Below are 19,424 nucleotides of genomic sequence, written 5' to 3' on the forward strand. Positions count from 1 at the left end.
CCTGCCAAATCCCACGTCAAAGAACCACTTTTCTGCTCTTTCTACCCACACAAATCATACCAGCAAGCCAGCTAAAACACTTTTACAAGTATCAGAAGTGGGATCAGAAGAATAAAGGCCACACCATATTTCTCTTGGTACAAAGTAATTTTTATTGTCTGTTTTGTTTTTTACTTCACAGCTTTGTAGTAAAAAAAAGGAAAGGAAAGACCAAGTCACTTTGTGCATATGAGCCACACAGGTCATCCAACTGAAACAAAATGAGTTGCGAAAGCTGCCAATACATTTGCTATAGTGTGTATTACCGATGCAGTTTCTCAACTAGTATTACTCATGGTCACACCAATCTGTTCTCGCTTCACAAGGTATATTATGTAATTTGAGACATCCTAGTTGTGTTAAGATCATAGCACTGCACATGAAGGAAAATGAGAAGTTCGTACTTTTGTCATACAATGCTATGTGAAAGCCATCCTGCTAGGACCCTAAAGATCTAGGAAGGGCAAGTTAGCTAGCGGTTGCATTGCTTTCATACTGATTTTTAACTAACTGCCACTCAAGGTGTAAGAGCTCTACAATTATGAATCTAGAACTTGCATTTTTAAAGACAACCATAAAGCTTGAACATAGGCTTATAGTCTACTTGACATTTAGGATAAAATCCAGAGCCATTAAGATGGGAGTTTAACTACTCAATTCAGGTGGGATGTGGACTGTCACTTTTGTGTTTTGATTTAACATTACAGAGGTCTATTCCTTCAAGCCCAAGTATTTGTCTCAAGGGGCAAACAGAAGCTGGGGTAGCCAATGACATTCAGTTGCATTTAACGGCACAAAAGATGCAAACAACTGAATAGCAGTGCTGATTCCCTGAAAGGTGATATGCAAACCATTCCCCTGCAGCATAGCTGCAGCACACACCAAACACACACTTGCATCCAATCAACAAGATAAATGGCATTAAAAAAAAAAATCTACTGTGTTGGGAAACTGCATTGGCAATGCAGTCCAAATTCACTTCAGAGGCAGCAACACAACAGCTTACTCAAACAGTAACACATACATTAACACACTTTCCACACAATTCAAGAACACTCCAAAACTCCCCCCTGGCCATTTCATTTCTATCTATTTCCTTTCCAAGACTAGTTCCCTGCCCCCCACAAAAAAAATGCACAATGTTTCTCTTTCAAAATTTTCAAGATAATTTCAACTTACATGTGGAACGGTGCCAGAAACCCAGAACCAAAAATGTGACGGAATGCATCATCTTGATGTACCCATCTCACAATTGCTACAATTCACAAATTACTACGATCCTTTCTGTCTCCATGCTTTTGGCAAAATCTGAAGGAAAAACCTCAAGAGAACAGAACCTCAAACCAAAAAACTAAAATATTCCTGAACTAAAAAGAAAAAAATAATACAATCTGAATAAAGAAACTCTGCAGTTCTGGGGAGAAATTACTGCAGTGAACTGAAGAAATGGAACCTTCTATCATTTTATAATAAATTATGAACATGTGACATGGTTTAGAACAGTTCTTCTCAAATAAAGACAAACATATGAAACCAACTTTTGTTAAGACACGACTCAACCTTATTGCTAAACCAATTTGAAAATTATCTAAGACAGTATTCCCTAACATGGTGCTTTCCACTTGTTCTAGACTACAATAATCCCTGATCATTGGCCATCTGGCTGGGGGCTGATGTTGCAGTTCAACACATCTGGAGGGCACCATGTTGGAGAAGGCTGATCTAAGCATCCCAAAATAGATTAAAGGAAAATCTGTCTTCACATTCACCTTAAAAACACACACATACCTCTTATCTACTAAAACAACCAAGAACGTAAGTAAATAGTGCAAGTTGTGCATAACTTGCAATAATTTAGTAAAACACACCCACCCACCCACCCTTAAGAATACATTTTTGCCAAAAAAGTTACCATCCTCTTCCAGTAAAGAGAAGAACCTTTGAGGACGATGCAAAATTAAAATCCATTCACTAATCCTCAAGACAAACACTGCACTCCACTTAATTTTCTTACACTCTCCCTGGCTCTGCAATTTCATTCCAATCACATTCAACTAAGGAAGATATAAAACAATCCTTTTTTAAAACACACACACACACACACACACACGCTTACGTGCTCCCAGCTATGGACTGAATGCGCTAACAATTTGCTCATTTTATGATTTATTTCTGATGGTCTCATTGTGAGAAAAGCTCTCAAAAATGGCAAGAGAAGACAACACGCCTTAGAAACCTCCCGCAAACAGACTGCAGGTGGTTACCACCACTCATTGGAAAGTTTTCTCCTCTCCAACAACAGAGCCCTAGCAGCAAGCTGGTTTGAAGACAGTCTGGACATGTGTGAAAGGCAGAAGGAGAACACTGTATCTTGAGACAGACATGGTGATTTCAAAGGGAGAACTTGTTTCACTTCTCTGCTAGCGCAATTTCTTAAGATTATGGAAGCCAGATTTGTAGGTATTGGGGTGGGGATGATATTCCCTTGATGGTCTTCTTCACTCATCAAAAAGCTAAGGCTTAAAATGCAGTAAGTATACTGGAGAGTGTTCCAAAAGTCCTTAATATTTCCAAGTTCTTTGGCATGCTGGTGAGGTGAAATGCAATCTCTAGCTGTAGGCCTGTTCTATATCTTATACCAGGCATCTCCAACCTGCGGCCCTCCAGATGTTTCAGCCTACAACTCCCATGATCCCTAGCTAACAGGACCATTGGTCAGGGATGATGGGAATTGTAGTCCAAGACATCTGGAGGGCTGAAGGTTGGGAATGCCTGTCTTACACCAAGCTGCAGAGAACACTTTCCCTATGGGAGCATTACCTTTCACTTTTAAAATGCTGATTTCAAACACGCATTGCTCTTTTATTATGTCTGCATAATCTGAAGGAAGAAAACTGAAACAGGTCAAGACCTACACAGCCAGACAGCTCTAGAATTCCAGTTTTCCTCTGAAACGATCCAGAAAAAGACTGAAGCCGATGAGAACAAAAACACTGGCTGAGACTTAAGGAACAAAACTCTTTATGAACCAAACTGGGAACTGCTGGCTCAAAAAACCCCGAACACCACTGCGCGTATGCACATTTCTTTCCAACACACATGCACACCTTTCATTTCTTTGCATTGTGACTACTGTTTTAAAATTGCATTAGTTTCTCAGGTTGCTACTTCCGTCATTATGCACTAGACGGTGGCAAAACACACACACACACACACACACACACACACACACACACACACAATACTCTCAGCTTCTGCTTGGGCTCCTTGGACTTCACAATTTTGCATTTTACACCCCACAGCATTTTCTGTTGCATGGTAACTTTCAATCATGTAGTCATCAGAAACAAAACCAGATTATAGTAGGAGAAGATGGCCATCTCAAAGCTGCATTGAAAATATAGGATGCTGAACAGAAAGAAGTGGACACTCCAAAAATTCAGCAATTTAAAAACACCACAAGGTCATCCATTTACAAAACAAGCTCTTAAGAATCAGGGGCATAATCCCACTAATGTGGTAAGAAAGCACTGGATATAAACATACAGATAACGAATGTTTAAAAGCTGAAATCATTATCTGCAGTCGTCTTTTTGCATCAACGTGCTTATCAATATAAAAATAACAAAAAAGTTCCATTAAATCGGTGATACCCCCTAAGTTATAAGAGTACACCCAATGAAATCAATGGACTGAAGTTACTTGATTTCAGGTCTATTCAGAATAAGAGTAACATTAACTATCACCCAATGTGTTTAGAAAACAGCTATTTTACTGTTTAAGCAATGCAGTATGTTGCACCTCATCACAAACCTCTTTGTAACAGATACAGAGAGGTACAAGGAGTGTGGCAACTCACTGCGCAGATGTGGCATTTGGAATTTAAGATAACCCACTGAAGATCAACCAAAAATAAAAAAGGAATCCATTTTTTCTAATATTACCCATTAATATCTTTCATCAAAAGATGTTATAACAAAAGGAAATAGAGAGCTGAATGCTTTGTTGGTATTTCTAGTCTGAGTTGTTGTTTCTTTATTTAAATTGTTTAAAGCCAGAAGTGTAAAATGCCTGGGCAATCCTGCGTACAACATAAAAATAGATGGCTCAACAGTGTTTTTTAGGCACCAACGTGAGTACTAATAAAGGCTTAGATGTGCACAATGTACTTCTTTGATAGGATAACAGGAATTTTTTTGTTTATTTCTGCTAACAAATTAAAACAATTTGTTTGGTCTGAGTCTGTTCATCATTCCCTTCTCTACAGAGTTGCAAGCAAAATGCTGTCTCTGTAGCAAAAAAAGAAAGAAAAGAAAACGGCCCACGTCCTTTTTGCAGTCCAAATATAAACTGAAGGTGGAAAAAGGAGAGGGCAAGAGGTGGACAAGGCATGGAATACTTCCAGTATATAAAAGGTACTTCCCAATGTGGGAGGCAAAACAAAAAACAAAAAAAACCACCTTCATGAGTCAACCTTGCTATCTTCTTCTGCATGTTTTTCAATATGTCCCACAGCATCCTAGAGAAAGAGAGAGAGATTTCACCAGATTTCTGCCAACCTGTACAAACAATACTTCTACACCCATGTTAAGATTTAAGCACTTTTTTTGTTCACTTTTGTTTTAAGGCAGCACTGTACATGTTGCATTACACAGTAGAAGTGGGGGACCTTAGTGTAAATCAGGACCTCATCTTCCTTTTCCATCTATATTTAAAACTGTGCTATTTGCATCTAGACTTAAATCAGGCCCAACCTTGCTTTTAGTGTAGGCCCAGTCTTTGTTAGCCGCTCTGAGCCCAGCTTCGGCTGGGGAGGGCGGGATATAAATAAATTATTATTATTATTATTATTATTATTATTATTATTATTATTATATCAGGGGCCATCAACAAGGTGTCCCTACAACTTCCATCAGCCCCAACCAGCACGACCAAAGTATTTTTGCTAAAACATTAATATGCTATTTGTTCCTCTATCATAACAAAACAGCAGGTATCCGTTGCACCTCAACTGTTCCCTCTCAAACTGATTGTTTAATCCAGCTTCTTCTGCTACGTTACCTGCTTGGAACATTTCCGAGAAGTGAAGAAGGCATCACAATTCTTCCAGCGACATTTCAATGTTTGAAAATTTGGATTTGTATGGTCATTTAACAAATGCTGTTTCAGGTGGTCCACAACTCCAAATATCAGCGAACACCCATGCCACTGGCGAGAGAGGTTTTAAGACAGACATTAGAGAGATGGAATGACAATGGCATAAAAGCTCCAAAGAGCTTTATTAGGTCAACCAAAATGTCACAAAATAGTGTGCCAACTTTTAAGCTCTCTATAATTATTCATTGGGCTTGATGGTATATGAAGTGGGAATCAAAAACTGGCTGGTGATGTAGCCAGAGTCTGGAATGTCGGAGGCAGTAACAGACATTCATATGAGGCTATGTTACGCTACCTTTTCCTTTTGTGCGATTTGTCCTCTGAATGTCTGCAATCTTGTCACATGACCCTTAGCCTCACTACCAGCAACTTCCCACCTCAAACCCTGCTTTGTTTACCATCTAGCCCAGGCTTCCTCAACCTTGGCCTTCCAGATGTTTTTGGCCTACAACTCCCATGATCCCTAGCTAGCAGGACCAGTGGTCAGCGATGCTGGGAATTGTAGTCTCAAAACATCTGGAGGGCCAAGGTTGAGGAAGCCTGATCTAGCTTGATGAAGAGTTCTGGAAAGCTCGAAAGCTTGTTCATGATCCTGTAACATTGATTGGCCCTACATATGGATTTTGGAACCAACAAATATGTTCGGCATGGTTAATGCTAACAAGAGATGGAAGAGGGGGTCCCCCCATGTCCCTGGACATGTCAGCTGCTCTTGAGATCTTCGCACGCAGAGTGAAGAAGTCTGTAGAGAGGTGTATTCAACTGAATGCACCTGGAAACTCTCCCTCTTAACCTGATAAGGCAGAGTTCCATCTAGCACAGAAGTTTCTATGTGGCTCAGTTGAACACACTTAAAAACTCTGTTAGCACAGACTTTTGTGCTAATCTCCCAAGAGCATCTGGAAAACCCCAGGGAGGGGTTTCCATGTGTGCCCCTGCCCCATCTAACCCTTTGCCTGGATATGGCTCATAAACGGTCTAAAGGGAACAAGAAAATCCTTTACCCAACAACGATAATTCTGCATCAAGTTGAGCCGCACAGCTTGGATAGTACCATCGTAGCAGCCAGTGTAGATCTGAAAAAGAGAAATTGATTTAAATGGTAACAAAATTAAAGCATACAAGGAAAACCAACATGCTAAATGTATCAATCAATGCTGATAAATTTACAAACCCGGGGGGGGGGGGGGCCTTTTTTCTGGATTCATCATTCTTTCAAAGAATCCATACACATGATAAAAAAGGGCCAATATGAAATCGCTTTCAGTTTTAATAGTTAGGAAAAGGAACAGCTGTTTTACAGTATAGTCACATTACATTTGCATTTAACTTGTGCAAATTCAATTGTATGTGCTCAGCTCCAGCTTGCAGTTTTCTGTGTAGTTTTCTGTGCTTGTAGTTTTCTGTGTAGAAAGACTGATTTCCTCCTTCTCTGGGGTGTTGCAGCAGCAACCCAGTTTCCTCAGGTGAAACAACCAATGGGGAAGGGATGGGCTGGGCTGAGGCAAAGTCAGAAGGGAGGCGGACAGAGAAAGAGATGCAGGCAGAAGAAAAAGGCTAGAACGGAACTGCAGCTTTTGCCTGTGACTCTTTGTCTGTCTTCCTCTGCTCAAAAATCCAGAGAGTGCTGCTGCCAGTCAAACAAAAGTTTGGATTTGATATCCCACTTTATCACTACCCAAAGGAGTCTCAAAGCAGCTAACATTCTCCTTTCCTTTTCTCCCCCACAACAAACACACTATGAGGTGAGTGGGGCTGAGAGACTTCAGAGAAGTGTGACTAGCCCAAGGTCGCCCAGCAGCTGTATGTGGAGGAGCGGGGACACGAACCCGGTTCCCCAGATTACGAATCTACCACTCTTAACCACTACACCACACAGGCTACATAGTCAAACAATCTGCCCTGGAATAAAGCAAGGCAGCTTTGTATGCTCCCAAAGACAGCTACAGATGTACGCTTGCATTCTTTCAGGTGGAAGTGTCTCATGAGGCACTGCTTGGGAAGTCTTCTGACATTTGAGGGCTTTTGGTGGGGGTGGGTGCTAAAAAGCCCTATTGTTTCATAGCAGCACCAGTTCTGTGGACAATGAAGTGCTCCTCCCACCAGAAAGAACCAAGTATGTAGTTAAGTTTACAAAGTACCACCCACAAACCAAAGGAGAAGCAGGAGCCACTCCTGGATAACCGCAACCGCGGATAGAGAATCACTGATTTTATGGAAATTGAGGTATTCGTTACCATGCTCTTGTGAATGGTCATGCACATAATCATATCCGAGTGTCCTCCGTATACTTGCAAACGATCATGGGACTTGGGACAAGAAAAGAGAAAGAAAAATGTTGTATTTGAATAAGCTGAGAGTTCAGCATTCATTAAAAAAAATGCCGCTTATAAGGAGAATTGCATGAACATTATGATAAGCTTCTAGCTCCTGGGGTGTCCCATGCCCCAGAACTGCACCTCACTCTTTCTATAAAATGCTGCTGCCTTCTGGCAACATGAGGGTGAATGAATTAGATTCCCTTGAGAAAAGTCTTTAAACAATGGAAGGCACCTGGGAAACCTCACAAACCTTTTGAGTGCATGACAAACATGTAACACAAACCTAAGAATAAAGATGCATCTAGCGAAGGATTGTGCTGCAATCTCACTTGCAGTGGGTTTGATGCAGTGGGCAGGAACAGGCCACACAGCAACTGCACAACTTTTGCAGGACTTTCTAATTGTTAAGCTCAGCTTGGAACTACAAGGGATGTTCCAAATTACATCTCACCAAGCCGAAAACTGTCGGGGTTGCATTCCACACAGCGCTAAGGAGAGTGTCCCGTCAGGGCCAGTATTTCTGCCTACCCAACAGAATTATCTCCCCTCTCCTCCTCCCATGTGCTGTTCTCGAAGATTTGGAGAGGGCAGAGGGGGCAGGAGAGAGGGGAAAGTCCTGTTGTGCTGGATTCCACTAGGAGAGGAAGAGGTTTCAGCAAAAGCAAAGGGCACCATTCCCCACCTGCTGCCAGCAGGGATATGTCACCACAAACAATAGAAATGAGAATAAATATCTTCTTTTTTTACCTGTAGCTCATAAACACGAACACATTTGTCCAGGCAAGCTGTTAACATCACTTTACCCAGGATGTTCACAACTGTCACTGCATGATTGTGTCCTTTATAAATCCGCACCAGCTCTCCAGTCTGCAACAAGATAATCCACACTAAATAAATGGATATGCAAGTGGTCAGCATGTAGACTTAATTGCATTATTTCCATCGCAATACAAATCATGTATTTTCAGAAGTAACTCCTAATTAATTCTACAGGCTTGCTCCCAGGTGAGTAAGCTTACAATTGCAGCTTTATTTTTTTATTTTTACAAAAAACGCCTTCCTCAACAGAGCCCAGGGTGATGCACAAAAGAAGACAAACAACAAAATAAATCAACAATTAAAACTCATCAAAAACTAAAAAAAAAAAAACCTACAAGAAGTCATTAAAATACAGAAGGGGTTTGCTAAACAATATCAGGGTTATAGCATCTCCCTAGCAGAGGACAAGATATGATTATCAAGCCTTTATTTTACTATCCTATTAAGGTGGGTTCTCATATAACTTTGTACAAAATACACAGCACACACGCTGCTGGTTGTAAAAAACTGTGCTTCCCTTTAGAACAATGTCTTAAACCCTCTGGGGGAACCTTGGCTATTTGTACACCCTTTTCAACTGACATACTTTGCATGTGTCTTGTACTCCAGTAGAAAATTTAGCATGAGAAGATACACTTAGGCTGCAATCCTCTGGAAATAAGTCTCAACGGGACTTTACTTTTAAGTACACATGGTTAGGATTGCACTGTAAGACAGCTACATATCCCTTTAGGACATCTGCAGAAGTGGTTAAGAATTTGGTTTCATTAAAGTAGCATTACAACATTTTTGTATCTGCAAAGTAAATTATTTCATCAAAAGCGAGGAAGTCTGAAATGCTTCCTGCTCCAAGATTCAAATGGAGTAGCATTTGCTCAATTTTAACCATATAAGCAACTTACATGTATATTGTGGGCATGGACAGACTGGTCACTGGAACCACTGAAGACCAGATCATTAACAACCTTTGAAGAGACAACCAGACAGACAGATTATCCACAACATTTCATCAACAGATAATGGCTTTCTTTCACCCACACTCTCTTTCACAATTAAGGGCTACTGTGACAATCCAAGTCAATATGTCACATTGAAAAATACATTAGAAAGGCTGACAGAGGACCAGTTGGGGGTGAGTTGAATTGGGTTCAAATCCCAAATCAGCCAAGGATTCAGTGGGGAGCCTTTTGACAAATTACTGCATTTCCGTTTCAGCTCCTTAACAGGGCTATCTATCTATCTATCTATCTATCTATCTATCTATCTTTATTATTTAACCTTGTGGTTGTTTTTTTGTTATGTTTTGCTTTTTACTTTACAAAGTTGTTATTGTACTTCACCAGATCTTAACCTATTACAGTATTTGTAAGAAAGGATTCCAAATATCACTGAATTTGTCCATGGCAAGTCTGCATTTATTTGAAAGTTGTTCATATGTCACAAGTTTGTAGAAGTCTTCAATCCAATAGTAGAAGGGAGCCACATTTTTATTTTTCCAATTCATCAGTATCAGTCGTTTTGCTGCAGTAAGGGCACAAAGAGTCTACTTGTATTGCCCTTTTGTAAGGTTCCATGTGCTGGGTATATAATTCAGAAGGATATTTTGCTCTGTAAATGTAAGGTTGTTCTGTACAGTTCTGTTGATAATTTCAGTTAACGTCTGCCAAAAATCTTTCATTATAGGACAATGAAAAAACATGTTTTAGAGAAGCATTATCCCTATTGCAACTCCAACAGTTTAAGATACCTTAGATAGCTCTTTTTTAAACAAACGTAATGGGGTCCAGTATATTCTAAATATTACTCTTTGTTACATCATTATTTATAACTAAAAGCAATTATCAACAACTTTCAAAGGCTGCCACGAAAAAGGAGAGCATAATATTCACTCTGACACTCAGAGATGGTCATGATCATCACCACTTTATACAGCACAATCAAACAACAGAAGGCCAGCAAGGTAAATGGTGCAAGTCAAGGCTGAAGGAAACTGTGGCATTTTCACATAGCAGGCAAAGAGGAAGGACTGTATTTTTGCAATGTTGTACCGGACAGCTACACAGCATGGCAACAGACTGAATATGATGGCCAAATGGCTTACCCCAAGGCTTTGTGCCTGAGCAAAAGGGTGGATGGTGATGTTGTCAATGGACACTGAGCTTATACAAGGTGAGGAAGGCTTAGAAGGAAAGGTGAGGGGTATTGGGGGATGGCAAACTTGCATCTATGCAGAAATATTGGATAGTCTGTTGTGGATTATGGAGTACAGAGGTAGAACTAGGGTTCAGCACCTTACCAGTGGTACAAAAAACCATGGAATTTGATGAAATCACCCAAGGACAATGGAGAGATACACACACAGAGAGAGAGAGAGAGAGAGAGAGAGAGAGAGAGAGAGATGTGGAGGCATGAAAAGAGATTCCTGAGAGATCCCAACTGAGATGGAGCAGGTTGAGCAAAGCAAGAGCTCTCTGGAAATGTTGAATGAGTGATGGCAATCACGAGAGGCCCATATCTCAGTGGTAAATCACATGCTATATTCCTAATTATAAACATCTGGAAAGGAGGGAAGTTCTTTTACAAGCTTTGAACTGCTGTCAAGAAGCAGAGAACTTGCAAGAGAAGTCTGCCCACACAGAGCGTTCCTTTCAAGTTACTTGCCTTCATACAGAGCACCGTTTTGCTATGACCTTCAAGGGTTCGAAGCAACAAACCATTCTGGGCATCTCGCACACTGATTGTACAGTCGTAGGATCCCACAATCAGCAACCTCCGTGCTCCTTCCTGAGCTGTGGCAAGACAACTGATTGCCCTAGGAGCATGGCACTCAAAGTTATCAAGCGGTTTGTTATTCTGGAAAAGAAAGCACACACCACACACACACACACAGTAGGAACACAGTCAATGTTTCCTTACTAATCCAACTACATACTAAGACAGAACTATCCAGGGAACACCCTGGAAATGCCACACCTCCTCAAATTTCCTTAAAAAAAAAAAAATTAAGGATACTGGTTTTGCTCTGAAGTCTCTGATGTCTTATTTGCTTTGAATTCTCAGTATGCTTTTATGGGGTGGATTTAGCTTAGAAACAGAATTTTCTTAGCTGTCAGTCCTACCCACTGACCTTGGAGTATGTCCCACAGAACTTAATGGGACTGAATTCTAGGTACAGGACTGCACTGTCAGAAAATCTATGGACTCTTTCCACGGCTTGTTTTGCATGTATGCTTGGTTTCTGCTTTACTTTTGCAGCCACAGAAGTCAAGTTACAACAAGTTGCACTCAAAACCCTAGTTGCCCTATTCAGCTTACCACGAGTACTGTTTCATAATTATGTTGCTAAGGCTGCTTATATAATTATTTTTAAATGTTTCAGAATAAAATGCTTCTCTGTAAAAAGACTTTCAGAAATCAGTTTCAGAAATACGGTGCAAGGAAAATATATGAAGCCAGTGAAATTTACACACAGGCCAGGTCTTAAGGACTGGTTTTCTTAGAAGCCAAACAATGCCATGGTTTAGTGCTAAATGAACGAACTCAGCCACTTCCTGGGCTTGTGACACCTCCACCCATCCCTGGCCAAGGAGAAGGAGTTCAGAAGTTTTTGCATTCCCTTAGCCATCTTTCCCCTATGTTATCTAAACCAGGGATAATAGTTTAACACCAATATGAAATTAGCCATAGTTAGTGCATATGAACAATACCCAGTTCAGATTAAATGACAAACTGAAGGTTAAGCATATGGAAAAGCAAAAGGTTTTGGAAATTCTCCAAAAGTCCACAGGAGAAGGATGTTCACATGAGCCTGGGAGGCTAGGCTCATTCATGTAGCACTAGACCAGGGATAGCGGACTTGATGCTCTCCAAATGATGTTGGGACTCCACCTCCCATTAGTGCCAGCTAGCATGGCCAATGGTCAGGGATGGTGGTAGCTGTAGTCCAGGAACCTCCGGAGAGCATCATGATGGCTATACCTGTGCTAGATCATGGTCCAGCATTGTGAACCAGTGTGGTGTAGTGGTTAGAGTGTTGGACTATGACCTGGGAGACAAGGGTTCAAATCCGTACTCAGCTATGAAGTTCACTGGATGACTTGAGACAGCCAGTTTCTCAGGCTAACCTACTTCACAGGGTTGTCGTGAAGATAAAATGGAGAACAGGGAGAACTATGAGCTCCTTGGAGACAAGGGGGATATAAATGTAAATGTAAATAAATAATAATAATAATAATAATAATAATAATAATAATAATAATAGCACTGTATCCAAATGCTGCAAATATGACTATAACCAAAATATTACCATAAAATAAAATTTCTAGTTTTGCATATACAAAAGAACATGGTAAATGTTTGTCCTGACGTACGTGTGCATTTGTGCTGAGAGAAAACCACCAAAGCTAATTGCACCCCAGAGCAGGTACAGATTACACACATTCTGAAATATCTTCCACTTCCGTGTAGTATATTTCAATTACAGTATGAAGTGGAGAATCACAGAAGATACTATCAGCTACTTCTATGACTGCAAGATTCTGCTTAGGGAACCCCTGAAATCTCTGCAAAGTCCCCAAATCTAGCACTGCTCATGTGACCGGACAGCAGTGCGAGCAGTGCAAATAACTCAACATCAGCACAGGTTCTAATGGAATATACCCTTCTCGTACCAACCTTTATATTGAAAGTGGCCACGCTGCCATTAGCAAGTCCGGCATAAAGAATTCTCCATCTACTGTGCAGACAGAGTATACGATCGTCCAATTTAATCTGATCCACAAGTTCCCTAGTCTGGTAGGAGGAAAACTACTGTTAGTATACAACTGATATTTTCACCATCATCTTTCAATAAGTGAACCTAAAGAAGAAACTGAGAAACTAGCTTTGTTTATAAATCATTTTAGTTATGAGAGGCTCTTCCAGTTGGGAAGCAAGGAAACAAGCCTTTGGCTCGTATGACACAAGGCTACAGGCCCTCACTCCAAACTCTGGGGATCAGTGGATGAAGTAAAAACCTAAAATGTGGGCTTAATTGCACAAATATTCCCTTTTTATGTGGAATTCTATATAATCTGGTTCACTAAAACATGCACATTTCAGTCTTCTTTTAAGTTGTTGTCACATCCTAAGATATAATTGGCTTGAGTGAACACTTACCTTGATGTTGTAACAATTTATATTGTGGTCACTGGAGCCCGAATAGAGCACTGCATTTTTTCCTGTTGTCTGAGTCACCAGGATGCAGTTCACTTTTGAGGTGTGCCCTTCAAAGACACCAACACACTTCCTGCTCTGTGAGAGGCAGAGAGTTACAAGGTTTAATTACTCAAATCATCCTCATTATCATCATTTTATTTGTATGCCGCCTTTCCACAGTTGAAACTATGCTCAAGGCGGCTGACAACATGACAAGAATTACATAATTACAAACATAACAGAAGTCATAAACAATAAATAAAACACATCAAAAAGTACACAACCTAATGGAAACTATTTCCACATAAACCGTAAGGTCTAAAACTAAAGATACAACAATAATATCAATAACAGCAAGAAGCTCTCTCAACTCCCCGTAAACAATACTCCAGCCCAAGAATCTGTTCAACAGCCTCAGCTTTTGTAGCTGGAGTCAGTCAGCACTCCACTTTCCCAGGCCAGATGGGAAAGGGCCAGCAAGGCAGGGTGCAGGTCTTCCAGGGCTCACAGCCAAGATGGTCTCAATTAAAACAGCACAGATAAAAATTAAAAACAATTTAAAAGAAGAACCCTCTCTGCTGAGCAGCAACCGCAGTCTGAAGCCCCAACTCCAAGCCAGGTGGAAGGAGGCAAGGGGTGGGACCCTACGATAGCAAACTGGGGTACCCCCCAACCACTGTGGCTTCCAAACCAATCGCCTATTTCCTGCTTATGTGCATTTAGACTTGTGAAAAGAAGCATGTGGCAAGGGCGCACGACACCTGTGCACACAGACCTCCAAGTTGCACTTCCCTGGTTTGTATTCTCAAAAACGCAGATATTTGTAACATGCAGCCATTCAAGCACAAGCCTGTTAATTGCATATCTTATGAGAGGCTGATCCGAGAGATATACATCTCAGACTGCTTTTTAGTCTTGTGCTTCATGAAAGATGAATGTCATTGCTTCAGCCATCTCCCTATCTCCATGTTAAGGAAGTTAACATGGAAAACGGAATTCAGAGTTCAGCCCTTTTGTCAAGCTCAACTTACTGACCTAGTGGACCAACCCCATGAAGCTGCTAATCTGCTGTACAGATCATTGGTCCATCCAGCTCAATACTGTATGCAATGACTGGCAGCAGCTCTCCAGAATTTCAGACAGGACATTCCCTTCTAAATGTTCTATCACTATGTTACTTATAGGAAGAAGAGACCATATATTTTGTTGCACCACATTAACAGTTTTGGATCTTAACTCACTGGCAAAAATTCTCTTTCCCAAGGAGGAAGCTAGGTATCACAAAACTGGCTAAAAGGTATTCATTGCTAAAACAGACTTCTCACAGACTCCTTCCCCTATCTCAAATATTGATGCCATTTTGCTCTGCTTTAGTTGTATTTATCCGATCTGAGCCATGCTCATTTCTCAATAGTTTCAGTGGCTGACTGTTGCTTCAATAGAACTTATGGGGGTGGGGGTGGGAAGCGACTGCAAACTCAGAAGGCAGCAAGACACTCCACAGCCAGCCTTTTATACAGTCTACTTACCACCAAGTTATATGCATGGATGGTTTTGTCTGCTGAGCAGGTGTACAACAAATTCCCAAAAATCTGAATCGCATTCACTGAAGCTGAATGACCCTCAAAGGCCCCTTCCGTAGGTTCTTCCTCTTCGCCTGGCTCTGAGGAGACTTCTGTCAAATGCAATTGTCAAAGCCTTCCGTTAACTAAACATACTGCTCATAACACCTTGGTAAAAGAAAACTGAAAAAGGAAAGAAAGAAAACATCCACTCAAAACTACCAGGTGCTGAACCAATGAACGGTATCTCACTATAGCAAACCAAACCAAACCAAACAAAGAAACAAACAGCAATAGAATAATAATAAACCCCAATAAACCCAACATATTGTAACTGTAAAAAGCTCCTTGACTGAAGGAATAAGAAAGGGAGTCAAGTTGTAAGTTAGGGTGGGTGAGGAAATCACAATATGAAATGAGCTACCTCATAAGTATATCTAAACAAGTCTTTGGCTTAAGAACACATTAGGAATAAGCTGAGCTTGACTCTTAGCAAGATGGAGGCACTGTGGGTGAACAGCTCCTGTTTCTGAGAAATTGATTAAACAAGCATGTTTTTAGCAGGCGCCAAAAAGTATACAGTGGAGGTGCCTGCTTGACTACAGCTCCCATTTTCCACAACCACTGGCCATACTGACTGAAGCGGAGTATTAGTATTTGTTGTTGTGTGTTTTTAAGCAAGCTTTCTGAGTTTGGAGTCATGTTTGGGAACACAGATGATGCTATAGCACTCCATATTGCAAAGAGCTGCTCAATTCTCTCCCACCACCCCACAAAACCCATGTGCTTATTTTTCCATTAGAAAATATATATATACCTGATGAGTTTTTTGATCCTCTTATTGAAGATATGGACGTTTGAGTCTCAGCCACACTACAGAAGATAGAGAATGCCACGGCTATTACAGAATGCTAACACAAAAGGACATTAATTTAAAATGCTTGGCTACAAGGCCTTGTAGGGAAAATGTGTATAGGGAAAAGGAACATAGCTGATCACCAGGACAATGAAGCAGCAGTCACAAAGCACTCTGTGACACTAAGTTTCCATTCTCCAATAATTATTTTTCAATTATTTAAATGTACTTCAGTATGGAAAATTTCCTGCAATCTCTTTTATGGTATTTATAAACCACTTCTCTGTCCAAAGGTTCCTGAGGCAATAAACAAACTTAAAATAGAGAGACTATAATATCACTAAGAGTACATCATAAACAGATTTTTTAAAAACAAAGTAGCTCATGGATACACAAGTAATGTACACACAGAGAGTTGTGTCCAACAAAGTCACCATGTTCGTGCAAGGAATTCTGCTTGCACCATGGAACTTCCCATTGCTTCTTCTCCCCACCCCCACCCCCCCCGCCTCTAAAGGGTTGTAGGGCCCTCAGAACAAATTCGGGGGCATGGGGTGAGGGAGAGGAAGTTCTGTTGCATAAGTGTAAGTCCTTCCTTGAACAAATGGGATGACTTCCCTGGATATAACACCTGTTTTCCAGCTCACCTTCTACCAATGCCATCCTTGTAGTTTGTTCCAATCTCACTGGTAGAGCTCACTTCATCATAGCCAGACCGAGACGCCTCTCTCAGAAGCTGCTCTGAGGAACTCAGCGCATCCCTCTTAGAAGGGCTGTCTGGTTTTTCATCCCCCGATTCTGATGAACTGATGGCAACCACTTCCAGAGGAGATTTGGGGACTTCCACAAATTCCAGAGACGTGTCACTCTCATTCTCATCTTTCTTCCGCTTTCCTTCCTGAGCAGCCTCTGCATCCTCTTGCTTTGGAGAGGTGGATGTTGTAACTTTGCCCCCTCTGGTCCCCTTTACCATCTTGACTTTCCTTAAAGGCTTTGTGTCACTTACATCCTGCTCTGTATCGCTGTTCTCAGGGACATGGGCTGCTCGCAGTGCTTTCTTCTTCTTCAACTTCTTCTTTTTCTTGCTCATTTTGCTCTCCACGGAGACCAGTGCAGAAACCGCCATCTGCTCCATTGCCTGTCTGGGATCTTCATCCGCAGGCAGTTCAGGGGGAAAGGTTGGGCTCTGAAAGGAGCTGCTGCACTGTTCTACAACTGTGTTGTCTGGTGGGATTTTGTTTCCTTCTGCCTTCTCTGCCAAGAGCGATGGTGAATAGCTGGGGGAAGACCTGGCCCTTCCCTTATCTGGAACAGGTTTCTGCATATCTTGATTAGACTCTTGGAAATCAATAAGTGCAGACAAAGACATGGTAGCAGAGATAACTGGATACAGCAAAGGTTGTTGGCTCATATTCCCTGAAGAAGACAAAATAGCCCTTTTCACTTTGACATGGCCAATTGGGCATTCATGAATCCCAGCCTTAGTCATATGTGGCTTTAAGTGGTAACTTACAGAGCATCCCAGATGTACAAACTATTAATCAACATGGTTGTCTCCATATAAACACCTTGATAGCTCATGTAATCTAGTGTCAAACACTGGATTGCAGCCAGAAAGACTTTGGGTTCCAACCTCTTTCTGTGAGAACTTGCAAGGTCTTGCTCTCTAACCTACACCTGCATCAGGGGTGAGGAACCTGCAGCCTCCCAGATGCTGTTGACTATCATCCCTGATCATTGGCCATGTGAGAGTGCCACAGTTCCCCATCCCTGAACCACTCTATAGGAAAGTTCCAAGGATGCAAGTAAGAAGCATACTTTGGAGATGACAAGCCAATAGACCTCTTGACAGACCACATGCTCAGAGTTTTGTGCACCACTGGCATGTCTCTGGGCTGACTGGGAAATTCTGGGGCACAAGCATAGATAATAATAAATACTACTATGAGGGGGTATTGGTTTTGTTTGTTACTATGTTAGGTATTTTGTGTTTTTCCATTGCACACTGCCCTGTGATCCCTGGATGGAGGGCAGTATAGAAATTAAACAAACAATATTAATAGACAGAATTATCACCTGCAGAAGACAACATACCATTCTGAAACAGAGCCTCTCCCTGTGAAGAACATGGAAATCTCTGTTCAGGAATATTCATGCTCTCCTCTCTAGGCTTTGGAGATGCAGGTTCTTGCTTGATTTGAACAGATGAATCCGGGATTGTGATGGCTCCAATGCCACCAGTGGTTTGGAATGTAGGTGGGGTGCTTGCAAGGACAGGAGCTGCCAAAGGAACTGCAGGTATCTGGGCAGAGAGAGGTGAAGCAGATTCCAAAAGAGGAACAAGACCACCTGGATTAGCAATTAGATCCTGTGTTGGCTGAAGTTTGTTGTTTCTTTTTTCATTTGAGCCACTGGGTTGAAGTTGCTGCAGCTGTTCGGAAGGTTCATAGGTTTCTAAGGAGACAACATGGATGCATTTCACATTAAAATCTCTTAAGCAAACAAGGCTTATGAGGGACAAGCTCTGCCCTGAATTGCCCTAAATCCAAGTTCACATATAACAGCAATCCAGGTTTCATTTTAACCATGGTCTGCTCAACAAGCCACAAGTAGTCCTATAGATCAGTGTTTCCCAACCTTGGGCCTCCAGCTGTTTTTGAACTACAATTCCCATCATCCCTGACCACTGGTCTTGCTAGCTAGGGATGATGGGAGTTGTAGTCCAAAAACAGCTGGAGGCCCAAGGTTGGGAAACACTGCTATAGATAAACAAAAAACAACCACCACCTGTGGCTCATTTCTTCAAAGCTTGGTTTGTTTTCCCACTGCTCTTGTCTTTGTAACTCAGTGGGCATATAGGATAAGGTGGCCCAATGAACTATGGTTAAGCATGACTGCAGAGTTCAGGCATAATGCCAAACCATAGCTGAAACAAGTCATGGTTTGTAATCCAACAATAAACAATGGCTTCATACAGTGGGCTGTTGACAGAAAAAAATAGGGGCTGCTCTCCTAACCTCTTCACCGACTCTCGTGTTAACTGATACTCAATGATCAGTGAGCTGTCTTTTATTCCACTATTTATTTTCCCTGACTGTCAGTACCTCAGAGAATTCAAAGCACTCAGGAACCTTACATACCCGTGTCTTGAGTAAATGCTACAGCAGGGACCTGAGGATCTCCAGAGGTTGTTTGACTACAACTCTCGTCATCCCTGACCATTGATCGCACTGGCTGAGACTGATGGGATGTGTAGTCTAACAACATCTGCAGAGCCACCCCTGCATTACAACATTCACCAAATCCTCTTTTCCTTTGTTTTTACTTTAACTACTATTTGGAGAGACTCGTTATGGCGGAGTTTTAGAATCTCTGTCTTGAATAATTCAAAGGAACCAAACTACAAGAGAAAATACGTTCTTACTATAGACACTTGGGGCAGTTTCTGCTGCTATATTCCATGGACCCAGCTGC

The 19,424-nt window shown here is 41.4% G+C and overlaps 1 protein-coding gene across 2 annotated transcripts in view; it reads right to left on the reverse strand.

Annotated features, from left to right (window-relative positions):
- Window positions 1–128: 128 nt before the first annotated feature.
- Window positions 129–19,424, reverse strand: part of ZNF106 (zinc finger protein 106) — a 42,888-nt gene continuing 23,592 nt past the window's right edge. Inside the window, exons 10-22 of one of the 2 annotated variants that reach the window (XM_079964248.1) lie at window positions 18,045–18,404; window positions 16,598–17,366; window positions 15,912–15,967; window positions 15,062–15,207; window positions 13,494–13,628; window positions 13,011–13,127; window positions 10,998–11,189; window positions 9,239–9,301; window positions 8,265–8,384; window positions 7,434–7,505; window positions 6,201–6,272; window positions 5,101–5,247; window positions 129–4,558 (exon numbers count right to left, since the gene is read on the reverse strand). In XM_079964248.1, coding sequence (XP_079820374.1) covers window positions 4,502–4,558; window positions 5,101–5,247; window positions 6,201–6,272; window positions 7,434–7,505; window positions 8,265–8,384; window positions 9,239–9,301; window positions 10,998–11,189; window positions 13,011–13,127; window positions 13,494–13,628; window positions 15,062–15,207; window positions 15,912–15,967; window positions 16,598–17,366; window positions 18,045–18,404 — 2,306 coding nt within the window. In that variant the 3' untranslated portion in view covers window positions 129–4,501. Of the gene's footprint in view, window positions 4,559–5,100; window positions 5,248–6,200; window positions 6,273–7,433; window positions 7,506–8,264; window positions 8,385–9,238; window positions 9,302–10,997; window positions 11,190–13,010; window positions 13,128–13,493; window positions 13,629–15,061; window positions 15,278–15,911; window positions 15,968–16,597; window positions 17,367–18,044; window positions 18,405–19,424 lie in introns of those variants that run through there. The other variant, XM_079964249.1, reaches the window with a different exon arrangement.

The sequence above is a fragment of the Podarcis cretensis genome (genome assembly GCF_951804945.1).
Source record: "Podarcis cretensis genome assembly, chromosome: 1".
NCBI lineage: Eukaryota > Metazoa > Chordata > Lepidosauria > Squamata > Lacertidae > Podarcis > Podarcis cretensis.